Source organism: Rhinolophus sinicus, linkage group LG03 (genome assembly GCF_036562045.2).
Source record: "Rhinolophus sinicus isolate RSC01 linkage group LG03, ASM3656204v1, whole genome shotgun sequence".
Classification (NCBI taxonomy): Eukaryota; Metazoa; Chordata; class Mammalia; order Chiroptera; family Rhinolophidae; genus Rhinolophus; species Rhinolophus sinicus.
The window spans coordinates 58,359,053-58,377,541 of NC_133753.1; the positions used below are offsets into that span (position 1 = coordinate 58,359,053).

The 18,489-nt window shown below is 35.6% G+C and overlaps 1 protein-coding gene across 4 annotated transcripts in view; it reads left to right on the forward strand.

Moving 5' to 3' along the window:
• The window catches only part of CEP152 (centrosomal protein 152), an 82,867-nt gene that overhangs the window by 47,339 nt on the left and 17,039 nt on the right, over window positions 1-18,489 (forward strand). For all 4 annotated transcript variants that reach the window (XM_074327770.1, XM_019730686.2, XM_074327772.1 and 1 more), the window contains 7 exons: window positions 2,331-2,459; window positions 3,057-3,166; window positions 3,925-4,053; window positions 4,188-4,320; window positions 8,448-8,729; window positions 10,900-11,031; window positions 14,957-15,607. In XM_074327770.1, the coding sequence (XP_074183871.1) occupies window positions 2,331-2,459; window positions 3,057-3,166; window positions 3,925-4,053; window positions 4,188-4,320; window positions 8,448-8,729; window positions 10,900-11,031; window positions 14,957-15,607 (1,566 nt within the window). The remainder of the gene's footprint in view (window positions 1-2,330; window positions 2,460-3,056; window positions 3,167-3,924; window positions 4,054-4,187; window positions 4,321-8,447; window positions 8,730-10,899; window positions 11,032-14,956; window positions 15,608-18,489) is intronic.

Below are 18,489 nucleotides of genomic sequence, written 5' to 3' on the forward strand. Positions count from 1 at the left end.
GAAAATGATGCTGGAGGACTTTGTGACCCTTCAGAGGTTACAGAGTCAATTTTTCGGCAAATTGAAACCAAAACACTTGACTAATAAGTAAATCAAGGTTGTACTATCACAGAGATCTTTAGGGTTGCTCTCCTTTAAACAGTTGTCTTTTTGACCCTTCCATATTTCACAAATTTCAACCCATCTGTATTGCCAATGAAAAATGCGTAGAAGACCTAATAACTAAAAGGAGAAGGAAGGGGGGAAATTCATGTAGATATTGTATTCTTTTTCCTCCTGGATGGAAATAATTTTTTACTTCCTGTTTTAGTACTGATCCTTTTCTCCTGATCCTTTAAACTATGAGTTGTGTTCGTTAAAACAGTCCTATTAAAGCAAAGGATGCAAGATGTTCTATAATGCTTATTATAGAATTTTAATTGTGTCTAATTCATTTTCCAGAAATAATAGTGTGTTTTTACTGTTAAAGGCCTGCCCAGTCTGGTTCCCACTTCTGAGTAACTATATTTGATGAGTTCAATATTGATTTCAATATTAACAATCAAATGAGAAGCATCCCCCATCCCCCCAAGCACATCTGACGTCTTTAAATCAAGCTCTTTTAACTGTTCCCATATGTTTCTTGAAAAGGATGAGAATGAAAGCTTGTGTCTCAATTTGTGTTAGAGCAGAGTTGATTTGTTTATGTATTTTGATGAGTAGGCTAAGATTTAGGAGAGTAGGAACCTGATTTTGAGTTTGAACCTGAGTTCCGGTATATTGGTACTTGTTTTACAAGGTCTGACAATTAAGTTCACAAACTTGCCACCGTGCGCTTACATTGGCAGTACTATACAAACAGCTAAGTAAGGTTTCATAACCTTGGCATATCAGTGTCTCACAGCTGTGTTCATGTCGACGTGTGGTGGTGTCTTGCTGAGTGGCGTTCATTATTGTTGCATGTTTTTTGTGTGCCATTGCAAGAATGTCTGAGCTTGAATTAGAGCTCAAACAAACAAACGTTAAGTTTCTTGCTAAACTTGGTAAGAGTGGAAGTGAAATCAAGGACATGTTAGTACAACTTCATGGGGATAATGCCATGAAGAAAACAACAGTGTACAAATGGATTAAATGTTTTTCTGAGGGGTGAGAATGTGTCACTGATGAAGAGAGGTCAGGGCAGCCAGTAACAAGCAGAACTGACAAAAACATTGCAAAAATTCATCAATTTGTGCATCACAATCATCAGCTAACTGTGAGAAGCATAATAGACCAAGCAAACATTGTTAGAGAAACAGTTAGGGAAATCTTAACTTAAAATCTTGGCATGAGAAAGGTGTGTGCAAAAATGGTCCCAAAGAAGCTCACCGATGAGCAAAAGCAAAGGAGAGTCGAAGTTTGCCAAGACCTTTTGGAGAGGCAAGATGATGTTTTGGGCCGTTATCACTGGGGATGAAACATAGGTGTACCAATATGACCCTGAAACAAAGAGTCGAAGTGCACAATGGAAGTCAGCCAATTCTCCACAACCGAAAAAGTTCAAACCAAGAGTCCAAATGATGTTGCTAACCATTTTTGATACCAGAAGGATTATTCATTATGAACTTGTACCAACTGGACAAATAGTTAACTGAATTTACTATTTGGAAATGCTGAAAAGGCTGCGTGAAAAAGTTAGATGAAAATTACCTGAACTTTTTGCCAACAGTTCATGGCTCTTGCATTATGACAACGAACCAGCTCACACGGCACTGTCTGTGAGGGAGTTTTTAGCCAGTAAACAAATAACTATTGGCACACCCTCCCTACTCACCTGATGTGTCTCCCAATGACTTCTTTCTTTACCCAAAGATAAAGGAAATATTGAAAGGAAGACATTTTGATGACAGTCAGGACATCAAGGGTAATATGATGACAGCTCTGATGGCCATTCCAGAAAAAGAGTTCCAAAATTGCTTTGGAATTTTGGAAAGGGGTGGACTAGGCGCTAGCATTGATGTGTAGCTTCCCCAGGGGAATACTTTGTGACCATAGTGATATTCAGCAATGATGTATGTAGCACTTTTTCTAGGATGAGTGCGAACTTAATTGTCAGACCTTTATATATTGAAATCACTAATGGCATTTGTCATACCGATACACTTTCACATGTGTGGCAACAATGGTGGCTGTGCCGTATGTTGTTTGTTTTTAAACTTTTCCCTTTGCTTCTATAGAGGACGATGGCAAAGGATATATGGAAATTATTTATACTGTTTTTGCAATTTCTTTATAAGTATGAAATTACTTCAAAGTGAGTACTTAGACTTTGTTAAAAACTTGAAAACTTTTGACTTTTTAAAAACATTTAGACTAGAACAGATACCACAGAAAAACCAACAAATCAATTATGGCCTGACTCTTCTACTTCTGATGTGACTGTCAAAGATGATATTCTGCAACTTAAAAATGAAATTCAAGTTTTACAACAACAAAATCAGGTAATTAAAAATTTTTCTGTATTTTATGAAACTTTTCATCGCCTCATTAAATTCAAAAGCTATAATAGAATTAAAAAAAAATACAGTCTGTATGATTTAGCAGACTTATGTTAGTAGGCGATTAAGAATTCCAGGTATTTACCTGTAGTATTGGTCATGGGTAGTAGTTTCATTAGAAGTAAGTTAGTGTAAATCCAGTTGCCAGTCTATACAGTAGCATGGCTAACAGGTATTTTTTTCCTCCTGAGCCAGCCCTTGACCAAAAGTAAAACTTTGCTTATTTAGATGGTTACTGAAGATTATTGAATTCTAATATTTATTTTAAGGCACCAGTTAGCCAATACTTCTCTGGTTAAATGTTTTCATTTCATATATTTCCAATGAAATACAAAAATTTAATTTGTACACCTGACAGAAAGCTACTTATTAAGTAAATGATCTGTACTCTTATCAAGGCTGTAGAATTATGAAAATGATATTATGTCAGATAATGTTATAGGGTAGAGATAAAGGACAGAGGATGTTAAAAAAACAAGATTAGACTAATCAATGAAAATGATGTTATTTCCTGTAAGTACTTTATTCTTTTGTATCTAGGAACTTAAAGAAACTGAAGAAAAACTGAGAAATACAAATCAGGAATTATGTAATCAAATGAGACAAATGGTACAAGATTTTGACCGTGATAAACAAGAAGCTGTGGTTAGGTAAGGTCTACATAGAGGCCTAATGCCTGCCCCTTGGGCTCCCTCCCTCCTTCTCCCCCTCCCCCCCAAAAGAAAAGATTCAAGAGAAATGATGGAGTGAACCCTCCCTATTGAGATCTTGGATTGGAGAAGATGAGCCTTCAGCTTCTCAAATTAGAATTTGGAACCCATTTGCCATAGAAATGATGTTATGTAGGGGGTTGGGTTCTATAACACCATCAAAATGAGACTTCTTTGAAATGATGATATAGCTTAATGGTGTTTTAAAGGATAGTCTGGGAAACTATTCTTTGTAAGGAAGAAATCTGTGGGAGGGAATATGTCTTCCAAATACCAAATTGTAAACTTGGAAACAGACTTTTGGAACATAACTTACGTGTGAGTTGGGTATTGCTAGTATTTCTGTTTAATATACATGACTTGGAATTTTGGACCCACACCCTCGATTATTTCAATTCATTGTTTTATAAACAAGTCCTCAACATAGACTATTATCTCTGGAAGACTGGCACATCCTCACATCCAAGTTTCTCATTTTTTTCTAGAAACGTTTGAAGAAAGAAAAATGTGAAGAGTCTCATAATAAGATCATCTATTGAACATTAATTATTACCGTTTTTGGTTAGGGAAAACCAATCTGACCTTAATTATAATTTGCATTAGAGGGGAGGGGGGAAGGAAGGAAGGGAAACCAATTCATTTTGGCGTTTCTAGTCACGTTGGGCACTGCCTCAGATTTCGCTGTCCACTGTTTCTAGGTGTGAGAGGACTTACCAGCAGCACCATGAAGCCATGAAAGCCCAAATACGTGAAAGCCTGTTAGCAAAGCACGCTTTGGAGAAGCAGCAGCTCTTTGAGATTTATGAGGGGACTCGCTTGCAACTTAGGTGAGAGTAAAAGAGTTAAGCTGCCCTGGAAGCTGTAGAGACAATATTCCCCTATTCCATAGTTTAGAGGAAAATTGTGGTGCAGCCTTTGTATTTTTTTGTTCTCATTTAGTTGCTGGTTTTGTGTATCCAAGGTCTGAATTAGATAAGATGAATAAGGAGATGGCTACTGTGCAGGAATGTTACCTGGAAGTGTGCAGAGAGAAAGATAATCTAGAATCGACTCTCAGGAAGACCATTGAAAAGGAGCAACACGCTCAGGAGAAGGTACTGTACAAATTCAAGTTCATGTTGTGTTTACTTCATTTCTCTGACCTCACCATTGTCATAGAAACCAATACTCTTGTTCTCTTGTGCAATGGGGAAGGCATACGTAGCAGTCTCTCCTTTTGGCTGTATCACGTTAATATAGCTCACAAAATACAGTTAAGTGTTGAGACGATTATTAAAACCTAAGTAGAAAGTGGCCTACATATAGGAGAAAATCATTCTTTCTCATAGCTTTATTTTAAGAGGCAAAAAAGAGTGGACCCGAGTCACTTTGAATCTGAAACCCAGGGATCCTCCTTTTGCATTTGCTAGTTGGCTGCTCGGGCGACCCTCCATAGTCCTGTGAGCACTGCACAGAGTCTTCCTTCACAGACGTTTTCCTCTGACAGTACCTAAGCATCATTGAATTCTTCTGGGGAGAGGGACAGGCATTTGAACTTGGGTTTCATGACAGGGAAGGTGGTGATATGGAGGCTGTGGAGAGGGAAGGTCACAGTGGTAGCGTGACCTCTTTCGGAGAAGCTGGAGGGGCTGCAGTACACACTCTCCTCCTGCCTGAACCTTTCAAGTTGCCATTGGTGAGTGTCCAGGAGTACAATCAGATGTAAACAGTCGCCCCTCCTCTTTTCTTCCCTGTTCTGGCTGGAGCTTCCTCCAGACACACATCTGACTCTCCCCCGTCTACTTTGGACCAGCCTGCAGACCACAATTGGAAAGCCACCTGCGTCAAGATTAGAAAATATTTTTAAAGGCTTGAGTAAATGTTCTATACAGAGGTTTCTGAATAAGTTGCATTAAAGCAAGCTACTACTACCACAGACATAAAAAGAATAGTAAAGAGCAGGTGAGGAATTGGTTCATTTAATATTTTGATTGATTATTTCTGAATAGATAAATATTGTGAAAAAAACACATGCCATGTATACATATCATGCAGTGAGAAAAGAACTTCTAAAGGGAGCTGTTTTAATTAGTGTTGGCACTAATAAAAGTTAGGAGGGATCTTAAATTACCTAGAAATTAAGGACTTAGCTTTCAGTAATGTTTGAAAAATTAAAATAGGGAGAAGATCTCTAGTGTGAGTCTTTCTTTTTTTAAAAAAATTATATAAATTGGCAAGAACAGAATAGCAGTTCTCTCAAAGAGGTCATTCTTTTCAGGAATGTATTTTCTGGTACTTGTAAAAGAATCAATGTGGCTGTAAAATTGGATCTCATTTAATGAGTCAGTTGTCATTAATAGCTGCTACTGACTGATACTTTGGTTCATAAGTGCTTGTGCACTGGGGCAAGAAGGAAAGTTGAAACTGCTATTTGGCTTCCAAAAACACTTACAGGTTAAATTTTTTTCTTTCAAATTAAAAAAATTGTCATACAGTAAAATTAACTCTTTTTTCATTTGGTGTACAATTCTATACATTTTTAACACATGCATAGATTGATCAGAATACAGAACAGTTTCTTCACCTTAAAAACTCCCTTGTGCTATCCCTTGGTAGTTACAGCCCCCCTGACTTAAAGGGCCAGTATACTTAAAATAAAGCATGAAGAGTTTACTTCCTTCCTTCTCTGGGAATTCTTTAGTTTTTTTATTTAGATTTATATATGCCCTTTGTAAGGCTTAGTTGTCTTTATAAGCCATTCAGAACAGAACTTTAAATTTAAGAGACTTTAATCTTTTCATATCCTCCAGAGGTAGGTAAAAAATACACCAATCTATTCTCCTACAATATACTCGTATTTAACACCTACACAATGGAAAAATCTTATTAAACTCTGGAGCAAACTAGGGAATTTTGGGGGTAGCCCTTCTCTGCAGGACATAAGCCATTTTCCTTATGCAGACCTTCTGGTCAGGAACGTAGTCTGGATACAGAATTTATAAGACAGGCAGTAGCAGGAGTCGAAGGTTTCCTTTTCTGGTTTCACATGTGCTCTTTCTGGGCTGTGATACCTAATGTGTCCCCTGATGGGTGGGGTGTAAACATAAATGTCAGTTTCACTTTTTAAAAAGAGTATTTGGTCTTATGGGAATGTGTTTATTGCATTAGATGACTTTTAATATAGCCATCTATAAATTGTTTATCCACATATTTGAGATGTAAGCAGGTCTTTACAAGAAACTTATTCAATGGATTGGGTTAGCTTTTAGGAAGATCATTTGTCTCTGTTGCTGCTCTCTATTACATGCATATAACCATTATTTTATAAATTGGACTTGGAGAATATTAATGTTGAGATACTCACTTGGATTTTATTTAAAGAGACAGCTATTGAACGAAAGAGAAGAATATGTAAGCAAACTTCAGGTGGGGCTTGAAGAAAAGGACCAAGAAGCCCTTATGATGGATAACAAGGGGCTGAAAGAACAAGAAACTGATATTAAACAGCAGGGTGAAAGTGAAGTGATGTTAGCCAAAGCACACCGGGATAAGGAGAAGAAAGAGGTGTGGGTTAATATTTCTTTCTAGTCGCCATGTTTAAAAGATGTAGTATTAACTGTTAAGAGACAGTTCTTCCTAAGTAGACATATAATGTTTGATTGCCAAGTACATACTCATTATACGTCTCAGAATTGGGCTCTTTAGCAGCTTACACTAATATTATTTTTAAAAATGTCTGCCCTCTTTCAACCCAATTCAGGATGTAATGGGTTTTTAGGGCACATTTTTGATTCTTTAAAATAAAACCATGACCTAATTTCATATTGTGAAACGATTCTGATAATTCTAGACAAATCTATAACTAAGAAATAAATAACCTGTATTATGGATTAGAAAAAAGAAGTAATGATTAGGTAGGCTCAGAAGTATAAAACATTACTTCTATTACCTAAGTAGCAAAAGAGATTAGGAAATGTTAATAGTTTCCTAGATCATTAAGAACCAAACTTTGATCTTAAAAACTGAGTTGGACACGAAATACATTCTCAAGCTTATTTAAAGTAGTTTCTCCAATCCACAAGATTGCTATGAATTGGTGTTGGGGATACCTCAAGATGGAAGAGTAAACCACTGTCCTATCTTTTGGTCTCCCTATTCCTCATTGCCATCCCTTCCCCCAAATAGCATTTCGTTAATCTAGTTCTGGCACCTGAAATTCTCTCTACTAGTCATTTTTTTAAATATAAAAATGTATGTTCTGGAATATATCTCCTGACCTTCCACAACATATTTAAAATCTCGATGGCACAAAATAAATCCTCTTTTTGTGTTGCAAATTGTCTTTAGTTGGATTTACTAACCAGTTATTTACCAGGGGGATGAGATAGACAGCTAATGTTTTTTTGAGTATGTCAGGAAAGCATGAACTGCTATACAAGATGGCCGCTTCAAGTGAAGCAATACAACCAGGGCTCTGGTAGCCAGGGAAGCAGTGTGAGACCACTGCATCCTAGGAGGTGAGAAAGAGGAAAGGGAAAAGCAGAGTTTGCTATTTCATAGTTTTGCCTAAGACTGATTGTGTTTGTATCCATCCCACTACTCTGTTGAAACTGAAAAGAATCCTAAGATGGAAGAATGCCCCCTTCTTGAATGCACAGTCTATTCAGTAGAATTTAATATCATAACACACAAGATTCTAATGTGTTCAACTGAGTAAAATTAGGTTCATTAATTAGCCTTACTGATTGTCTGATTTGTGGAAAGCCTTGTGTTGATGGAAAAACACATATTAATTACAAAAGTTTTCTTTGTTCCTCGCCTCCCTTCCCATTCCCTCCTCTCCCCTATCCTCCCCTGTCCTCCCCTGCCCTCCCCTGCCCTCCCCTCTGCTTCTCTCCCCCCACCCCTCTCTCCTCTCTTTGAAGTCATTCCATCTTTGTAGTGGCAATGTCAAAACTTCCAAAAGGTTGCATCTTGAGAGCAAGATAGCCTGACATTACACAACATATTTAAATCTTCTATTTGATTCATGTCACATAGATAAGGTCAAAGAGTAATTTTCACGATTGACTTGAGAATATATTTTCATTAACTAAATTTCTAAATCTCATGTAATTACTACAACAATGTCTCGATGGTTTTCAAACACAGCTGTGGTTGTTGTTGTTTTTTTGCCTAGATATTGTAGTTCTTGCTAATAATTTTGAATATTTTCCTCTCATGATTTTTCCTCCAAAAACAGATGAAACAAGAACTTGTTCAACAGCTTGAAAAGGAGTGGCAGTCTAAACTGGATCAAACTCTAATGGCAATGAAAAAGAAGACCTTAGATTGTTACAGCCAAACTGACCAAGTAACCAATATTGATGTTATTTCCAAGAAAGAGATGGCAATTCTGATAGAAGATCAGAAGCGCAAGATCCAGCAAGATTTAGAGCAAGAGAAGGAAATAGCTATCAAGGAGAGCTTGAAGAAACTCGAGGTTAAATTGGAACTCAAATATTGTGAAAACATTGCCAAACAGGTAATGGGCAGGTTTATTTTAGTAATATTATTGGAGTTGTTTGTCGATTAATGAAAGCCTGTAAAATGCTACCAGTGAACTTGTTCATAACGTTATACTTTAAAATTTTTGTGCTTTCTAGGATAGAGAACTTCTTATGTAGTCCATAAATTTTCTTTCATTATATTTCTGTTACAAAGCTGTTGTCCCTCGGTTTTTCTATATATTCTTTCAGTTTACAAAATGTTTGTTCCTTGGAGGTCAGTCTAAGCCTTCAGATGCCTAACATTAAGGATGGTTTTACAGCTGAATGAAGCACAATTTAATTATGAATTTTTCATATCTAACTTTATAGAAAATACTCCACTGAAGTAGTTATAGATAAGTAAACTTAAAGCAAATAAGGTGCTTGACAATATTTGCATTGAGATTTGCAGAGTTGAACCTGCAGGCCTGCCCCTTAAGTGGGACTTTGTAAATCCCATTTTCTGCCAAAAATCAGTGACATTGCCTCCCCTTGGAAGCTCTCAAAAAGCTAGCTCACTTTTAACTGGGCTTGTTACTTGGTTTCCAAGAAATATCGTACTGAGAAAAATATAGCTCTGTATTAGCAGAATAAAGATGAGCTATTATTTGTTTTACCTGTATTGTCAATTACCGTGACTATTGAAATTTTTGGTCTCAGGTTATCTGTACACTTTTAAAAATGGAAGACTCTGAAGAGCTCTTGTTTGTGTGGATTATGTGTATTTACTGTAATGGAGAATAAATCTAAGACATTTTTAGAAAACAAGAGTACTCTAGCACACATTCCATTGGCTGTGAGAGCAATGACACACCATCACGTACCACGTCTCCTCTGGAGGACTACTGTTTACTCACGAGAGAATGGGAGAAAAAAAGACGGGTCATGTCTGAATATTATTTTGAAAGTAGTTTTGACCTCACAGACCATCTGATAGGGTTTCTAGTCCTCAGAAGTTCCTGGAACCTCAATATAATATTATTTATTGTGTATTTATTATTTAGAACTATTATTAAACATCTTAAGATAATAACCTGGAGTAATGTTTTATAAAATATACTCAGCTTTTGATAAATACTTGAAATTCTGCTTGTTTGTAAAATTGTTCTACATGATTTTATAGGGCATCCTTAAAATCTGGAAACATAGGCAAATATTTGTAATGGTATCAAGAACATCTTTAATCAGTTAAAAAATAATTTTCTGAAATGTTCACTGTTAAGATTTGAACAGATTTTGGAAAATGTCCTATAAACAAGGAGACATGTTTAAGGGTTCTGCTTTGGTGTTTATAAAATTATAGATCTTGCAAAGAAAAATAACATGGTATAGTAGGAAGGAAATATTTATAATAACTTTTTAAGAAATATACATTTCTATAGGAGCTTTATCTTTTCCTCATATTTTTAACTACCTGGAATTTACCTGTACGTGTACTTAGCATTTTAGTGAGAAATACAGCCTCTTATATCAACTCTGCTTTTGTGTGTATGTTTGGGTATATGTATATTTCAAAATGAAAATAAGCAAAGATTATAGATTACCCTCATAATTTAAAATTTTACCTTCATAAGCCTTAAAGTTTTGCCTGAACTGATGTATCACCCCCATTCTTTAGTCACAGACTCATTCTGGACAGCAGGAAGATTTGCCAGGTGTAAAGCTCTATATTGGTGCTTGCTTGCATGCATGCATATGTGTGAGGGTGTGTGTAAGTGTGTGAGTGTGTGTGTGAGTGAGAGTGTGTGTGTGTGTGAGTGTGTGTGTGTCTGTGTGTCTGTGTGTAGGGTGTGAGGACTGAGGAGGTAGGTGGTGGGTGTACTGATTGGACAGCAGCCCTCCTGTATTCCTTGTCTTTTTCCCAAGGTAATGGAGAAATGGCTATTGGTGCTTTGTATAAAGCTTTCTAAAATAGTACCAGCCATCAAACATTTACACATTCCCACTTCCTGCTGTGGCATTTGCATGGGACAGTATGGGAAGTTTAGAACAGAAGGATTAGAATCTATTGTTTGGAATAAGGTGGGATACTTGAAGTCAGTTATAACTGTAATGTAAGTGCAATGCAATGTAAAATACACATGAAATCATAGTTGCTACTTGCAAGTGAGATCCTTTTGACATTTTATACCTCTCTTTATCTCTTTCTCTTGCAACATCCTACAGGTAGAAACAGCTGTGCAAAATGCTCGTCATCGATGGCTGGAAGAACTGCCTGAGCTGGCAGAATATAAAGCACGTGTAAGAGCAGAACAGAAGAAGTGGGAAGAAGAACAAGAGATGTCTGTGGCCAAACGGGTAAGAAATTTGCTGGAAAGAAGTTTCAGGAGGGCCTCTCGCCTGACCTCTTATCTCATTTCTGGGAATTGATGCCCACTCTCAGTGTTGCTGAAGGATTAAACACGCTAGTGCATGTTAAGCATTAGTTCAGGGCTTGGTTAGCGGTATCCATTCTCATCATCATCAAGTCGTTCAGGGACAGAGAACGCATTGTAGGGTTTCGAAACTCAGAATCAGGAAGATAACCTTGACTATGAAACTAAATTCTGTCTTGCCATATCTTTAGGAGAAATAGAGAACAGGCGTTTATCTGTTTATTATTTAACTATACAATATCCTTTCATATGCTTAAAGATTAATTTTTGTGCTGTGCCAGAGGTCTGATAACGGATTTTCCTTGGTAAATAGCCACTCTCCTTTTCTGACATGTCCTGTTCCTTGACTAGAAACATCAGATATAATCATTTGTGTTCTCCCAAATTACTTTGCTAATGTAAATTAATTCTAATCAAAATGGCAACTGAACAGTTTTGAGATTTGACACAACAATTCTAAAATTTATTTGGAAAACTGAAATGACTGAAGATTTTTTTTTACTGTTCTAGAAAAGTAATAGTAGTCCAGCCCTAACACAGACTATATTGGAAAGCAACAATTCAGATAGTATTGAGTCATAAATATAGAATTTTTTTTCATTCATTAGAATACAGACTTCAGAGTTAGGCTATGAATAAAAACTTAATAAATTGTTTCAAAACAGCAGAATGACAAATACTCTTATAATAGTCTTATACTAGCCAGATAATACTTTGGAAAAGTTGTTTACCCAACCCCTGCATCACAATAAAATCTAGGTTGATTAAGGAGTTTTTTTTAATGAAATTGAATATTTTAGATTTGTAGCATAATAAATTTTGAGGCAATAGACACAGTAGCAAAGATAGAGTAATAGGATAAAATATGTAAAAACATTTAAAACTTTTGTAATACAAAATAACAAAAGAGGATAATAAAAATAAGGAAAATAAATGAATCAAATATGAGAAACATTAACATTAATATGTGATAAGAAAAACAAGAATCTACAAATACGTGCCAAGAATATTAACAAATAATCTTCATGAGAAGTCCAAGTAGTGAAAACCAATGGCATAATGTTCATACCTACCAGATGGCGACATGCAAACCCAAACAAACTTGTGCCATTTAATGTCATATGTATAAATTCTCTCTTCTTAATTGTAATACACAAAATATAATAGATTGCAGTGTCAAGCTTGCACTACTCTTCCAATATCACAATCATTTTGAAAAATAATATGCGTAATAGACCTTGTAAACAATTCATACGTTGTATTCATAATGTTTTTCCACAAATTACTTAAGGAAATAACATAAATAAAAATCTATTTTAATATTTTTCTTAAGTTATGTGGCAGTACCTGGGTGTTTATTATATTATTCGCTATACTTTTTAGTATGTTGAAATGTTTCAAAAGGAAATTTAAGAAGGAAAGAAAAAGAGGAAACAATTTGATGGTGTCTCAGAGCTCAGAAGTCAAGAAGAATAATAAAGTTGGGTAGAATATAGAAAATAAAAGAGTCAAGAGATCTTAAGAACGCAGAAGTCCTAAATGTATGTAAATACAGAAATATAGAAATGAGAGGACAGAGTGTTTCTCAAACTTGAGTTGGCTTGAGAATCAGCTGGGGGGTTTGTTAAAGCAGATTCCTGGGCTTTACTCCCAGAGATCTTGATTTAGTTGGTCTGGAGTGAATCCTGAGAATTTGCATTTCTAACAGGCTCTCAGGTAATGTGACACTACTGGTCATTCGACCACACATGGGCGGGAGTAGCACTATTCTCGGTAATGATTCTGCCACAAAATGTGATGTTAATATGTGGTGTATCATCCTCAAACCAAAGGGAGTGGCAAGGGCCAAGTTCATAGCATCGGCCAGAGAGTTCTTGCAGGATTCAATGATCAACAAGATCTGTGGGAATTTAGAGCCAATTTCAAGAGTCCAAAAGTAGTCAAGTTGGCTTGGTGGTTCCCAAACTTTGCTACACATTGGAAACTTGGGTCTTAAGAAAAAAAATACTGTTGCCTGGCTTCCGCTCCCAGGCTTTATGTTTTAATTGGTATGGGGTGTGGCCTGGGTATCAGGATTTTTAAAAGCTCCTCAAGTGATTCTAAAATACAATGACCTTGGGAACTACTGAGTCAATAAATGCTGTCAAATTCTCTTTGTAAAACTTCATGTCAGAGGATGTGCACTTTGGGTGAGATTGGTCCAGTCATCCAAATTCCATGGGACCCACCATCTATACCCAAGTCACCTGGTAATGATGTCCAGGCATCCATTGTGACATGTCCTGTTTTCTCTAAAAGCAGTCTTCAAACATGTTTCATCTCACTACTGAATTATTCTGTTGGTAGCAAAAGAATTTGACTATGAATTCTTTTGTAAAGCATATCTTAGATAGTGGGTTCCTTTAGTAAACTAAAATACAATTACTTCAAAATTTTTGAATTATGTACAACTATTCAAGAATACATGGTATTGGATAAAGGTGTGTAATGTGTGTTTATAAGTCTATATAGATGAAGATATTTGCTATAATTATATAATAGCAGAAAATTTAGTAAGCAGATACCCTATGTCAACATTCAGAGCATATGTATAGTATTGATTAATAGCCAAGCCTTTGGAGATACCCAAAGATATTCTTTTAATACTGTTGTATTCTTATGCCTTCTTTGGATTTAGTCAGGGAACATTAGAAGTAAAAGGGATTCAAGGTCATTATCCAGTCTGCTCAATATATATATATATGTATGTATATTAAGTGCTAGAGAGATTGACTTTTTCCAAGGCCAAATAGCCCAAAGCAATAATAACTACATACTGTTACCATTGAATCCTCATTATCTGCCAGGCTTTAAGCTAAGTACTTTAAATGGATTATCTCCTTTTGTCATTTAATCCTAAAATAACTGTCAGGTGGGCATTGTAATTATCTTCATTTTATGGATGAGGAAACTGAGGCTCAAAGTAGTTGAGGAATGGGCCTGAGGCCCCACAGCTGTTAATTCCAGCAGTTTGTCTCCAGAGACTGCTGTTAAGCACGCTCTGCAATCAACGGTAGGGTTGGAGCTAGAGCCCAGGCGTTTTACTTCCCTATGACTTTTTGGTTGTGTACTGTTATTTTCTGTGATCTACTATTCCTCTTCTGCTATAAAAGAAAATTAGATTAAGAAAAAACATAACTTTTTCTGTATGTTGTTATTATTTAATAAACTGTTCTAGCCACTAGAATTGCATTAAAATATAATTATGTTTGTCAGCAAGTAATTGTGCAGGTGTATATTATATTCCTAAATAATAGTAAGATTTCCTTATGAGGCTGCTTTTGCATCATGTAAAAGATACTTAATTTGTTCAGTGCTTAGGTAAAATTTGAGACTACGTCTGTATAATAAACCTGATATGGATTTTGTCCTAAAGTTAGTTTTAGATAATTATATAATTACATATATATTTTTTGGTCCATTTAAACTTCTAGTTCTTCATTAAGAAACTGATATTTTGTTTTTTAAATAACATAAGACATAAAATATTAAGTGCTTGAAAATGAAGGAAAAGATCTTTAAGGATAGGGTAAGAAAGTTTTAGTAATAATGTCTTATTTAAATTGACTATTTCCCCTTAATTTTGATTTTAAATTTCCTATTAAGTTCAGAGGTTAACCCAAATAGTTACTTTAGTTTAATTAAAAAATGTTTTATTTTTTATTTATTTTTAACTTAGAAACAGTAGAAATTTTATTTCTCACAGTTTCTGGAGGCTGGAAGTATAAGCTCAGTGTGCCAGTATGGCTTTTTTTTTATTAATGAGAAGACTCTTAAAGACTTTTAATGTACATTGTTATGTCCTTTAGATATCGTTTGCTGTTTCTGAAGCCAAAGAGAAATGGAAAAGCGAGCTTGAAAATTTGAAGAAAAATGTAACACCTGGGAAGGAATTGGAAGAGAAGATTCAGTCTCTTCAGAGAGAACTAGAATTAAAGAATGAGGAAGTCCCTGTGGTTGTTAGGGCCGAGTTGGCTAAGGCCCGGAGTGAATGGAACAAAGAAAAGCAAGAAGAAATCCACAGAATTCAAGAACAAAATGAGCAAGATTACCGGCAATTTTTAGATGATCATCGAAATAAAATTAATGAGGTGCTTGCTGCAGCTAAAGACGACTTTGTGAAACAAAAAACTGAACTGCTTTTTCAGAAGGAGACAGAATTACAAGCATGTCTAGACCAGAGTCGGAGAGAGTGGACTATGCAGGAAGCCAGGCGGATCCAACTGGAGATCTATCAGTATGAGGAAGACATTCTAACTGTGCTTGAATCTCTCTTAAAGGATACCCTCAAGGAGCACGTCAGTGGTTCAGAGAACAAGCAACTTTCGGAACTTGTGTCGACTTGTTCTTCAAAATGGGTGTCTGGGCAATATTTTGAAAAACTAAAGGCCTGCATTCAGAAAGCACTTCAAGATATCCTCTCCCTACTTGTAGAAAATGCCGATTCAGAATGGAAAAAGGTATGTTTCTGAGATGTGAAAAGAGCTATTAAACGTCAAGGATGATTGTAGAAGTTGCATATGGTATTTTTTCCTTTCTTCACTTTGCAGTTGTATTTTCAACAGTGGTTTCAAAAATGTTTTGTAGCAAATCCAAAAGGATTGTTTTTTTTTTTTGCCAAGAAAACTTTACTTCTTCATAGTTTCATAAATATGAGGCAGAGCTTTTAGCCTCTAGACATCTTTTTCCTAAAACAAAGTATAAGCTATTCTTTGTAAGGGCCTGAGATTTCGGAAACTAAATGACTCTTATTCCTATTTTGTTTTTTGTTCCTGACCACTTCAAGAAATATGCATCATATTAAACTAGGTTTTCTTGAGAGCTTCTAAACAGTTTGGAAACCTATTTCTTGCCCTCAAGGAATTTATATCTCATGTAGGCAAAAAATGCCAATTAAATACAAAGAATATTGATGTAGAAACAAGAAAATTGAGGTATGGCTCACTCATACAAAACTTTGAAGCCCAGTTTTGTTGGTGTACTATATATGCTCATGTATAATTAATTAGTTATATGCATTTAGTTGTCTAAATACTCTCTGACACCAGCTTTTAGTTTTTTGGAAGTGCTGATAAAACCAAAGTCCTGCTCCTTTGTGATGAAAGAAATTAGGTATGTGTGAAAAATCCAGAATGATACTTTAGGCATTGTGATCAGCCGATTTCAGCATGTGGGATTAGAGGTAGGAAAAAAATGCTAATATTACAGATTTGTCTGATAGAAGAATTGAGACATAAGAGTTTCATTAAGATATTGTGATTAGAGGTTTTCAAGGCCAGGATTGACCATTTGGTATTAATACCTACTGGAAAGAGTTATAAGCTAGGAAAAAAATCTCAGTTCCAGTCCCATATTTGGGGATAACTAACTTATACCTTGCGTAGTCATATAATATAATTGCTCATAGGAAAAATAAAGTGCAAATCCCCGACCTGTCTTATCCTTTGGGTGTTGGTAGGATGCACATGATGCAACCTGGCCTTCCTGCATCCCAGGACTTTAGAGCCAAAGGGACCTGAAAGGTCCGTCCACCCCATTCCAGTTCCCCACAACTGACATTTTTGTTCTCGATTTCACAAAGATATGACAATTTAGTAGTTCCTTTCAATGTAAGAATAAGCGAATGAGATTATTTCTCATGAATACTGCTTAGAATACTTTCTTGAGAATTTTTGGGGAAAAATAGATAATTGAAATAAGAATCGTCTATAGCAAGTTTTAAGGATGTGAAGTGATGGGAAAATTATGTTTTATGCTTTTAAGTTTGCTTTTCTGTAAGTTCAATTTCTGCTATAAAAATCAAGAAAATACAACACCTTTTTTTCCTACCATTACTATTACTATATTATCAACCCTGGGTCTCTTTCTAGAGCTTATAATTGTGCAAACATTAGAAGATCATTTGTATGAGTTAACATGGCTCACATGTCTGTGGAGACAGAATCACGTAATTTGGCTAAGAACTTAGACTTTTGCGGCTTTTGTTGGGTGGGAGCAGATTCCATTCCTGAGAAAAGGGTGGCTTTGAAATGCCTAATCTGGCATTTGTCATAGAGTAATACTTCTGCCGTTTTAAAGCTAACTCAGTTCAGAGCCTTGAGATCCAGCAATGATTATAAATTTGCAGTATATGTGTCATGAATGCAAAGGACTATGATTTATAATACATTAAATTTAGTCTTTAGAACTGTTTATGAAAATTAAAACAGGAAAAAAATCATCAGTATATATAGATAAAAAAAGTCCTCATTAAAATAAGATACATGACCAAAAGTTTTTTTAAATGGAAAGGATGCAATCAATGAATTAAAAATGAAGTTTCCAAGGAGATGAATGCCTTGTCAAAATATATTAATACAATAGTTCATCATGGATTAAAAAAGAAAGAGAAACACCAGTTGAAACAAAATTTTCTAACTTAAGGATGTGCATCCTTTCTTACCACCAAAGTCAAAGTAAAGCTAAGACAAAAAGGTTTCTGTTTTCTACCTTTTTTGTCATCTTAGCTTTTCTTCAGTTTTGAGTAGAAACTGGAAACATTGACTACCTTTGGGTTCAGCTTTTATTACTCCTTTTGTCCTCAACGGCGTCTCTATGCTCTTGCAAGCTTGGAGTTTACTTTTTCTCTCTAACGCCTGACCTCTCGCTTCTGTTGGACATTGTAGGTAAGTTTCCCGACAGTCAGTTAAACGAGTTTCTCATATCGAAATCAAGGCTTCTAGGATCAAGCATAAAGAGTATGTCTTAAGTCATTAAATAAGACAGGCTTCTCCATATTATCCTTTGGGATTTAGTAGTTGTCCAAAACCTGAAAATATTGCCTTAAATGAATGTCTCATTATTGAATTTACTAGCTGCATTGCCTGCAATAGGGAATAGAACAAAGAAAGTGTTCAGTACCTGTTAGTGAAGAAATGGTCTCGTGCAAGATGTAACTTAGGTAGCCTCAGTTTCTCTCTTTAGCATTAGAATTCAACTGGCCTTCCTTTCAAAATGACACAGTATATTAAAGTTTTAGGAACATATACTATATGAGTTAATTCTTTTTTTCACTGTTGTTATTTTGAATTAATAGAAGGCAAAAGGATGGTATTACAGTTTCTAGTGAATCTGATCCCTGCTGCAGTGCAAATGTTCTGGATTTCCAAGAACAATTCTGATTTCACATAGTCCTGTGGTTTGATCACATACACCATTAAAATATCTTAAATTCATATATATCTCCTGTCTGTCTTATATCTGGCCCACCAGTCCTCTGTCACATATGTTCTAATTTGGAAAATATGGTCATAAGAGACTAGTTCATAGTAATGACAATATTCACATAAGGCCATAAGAAAAA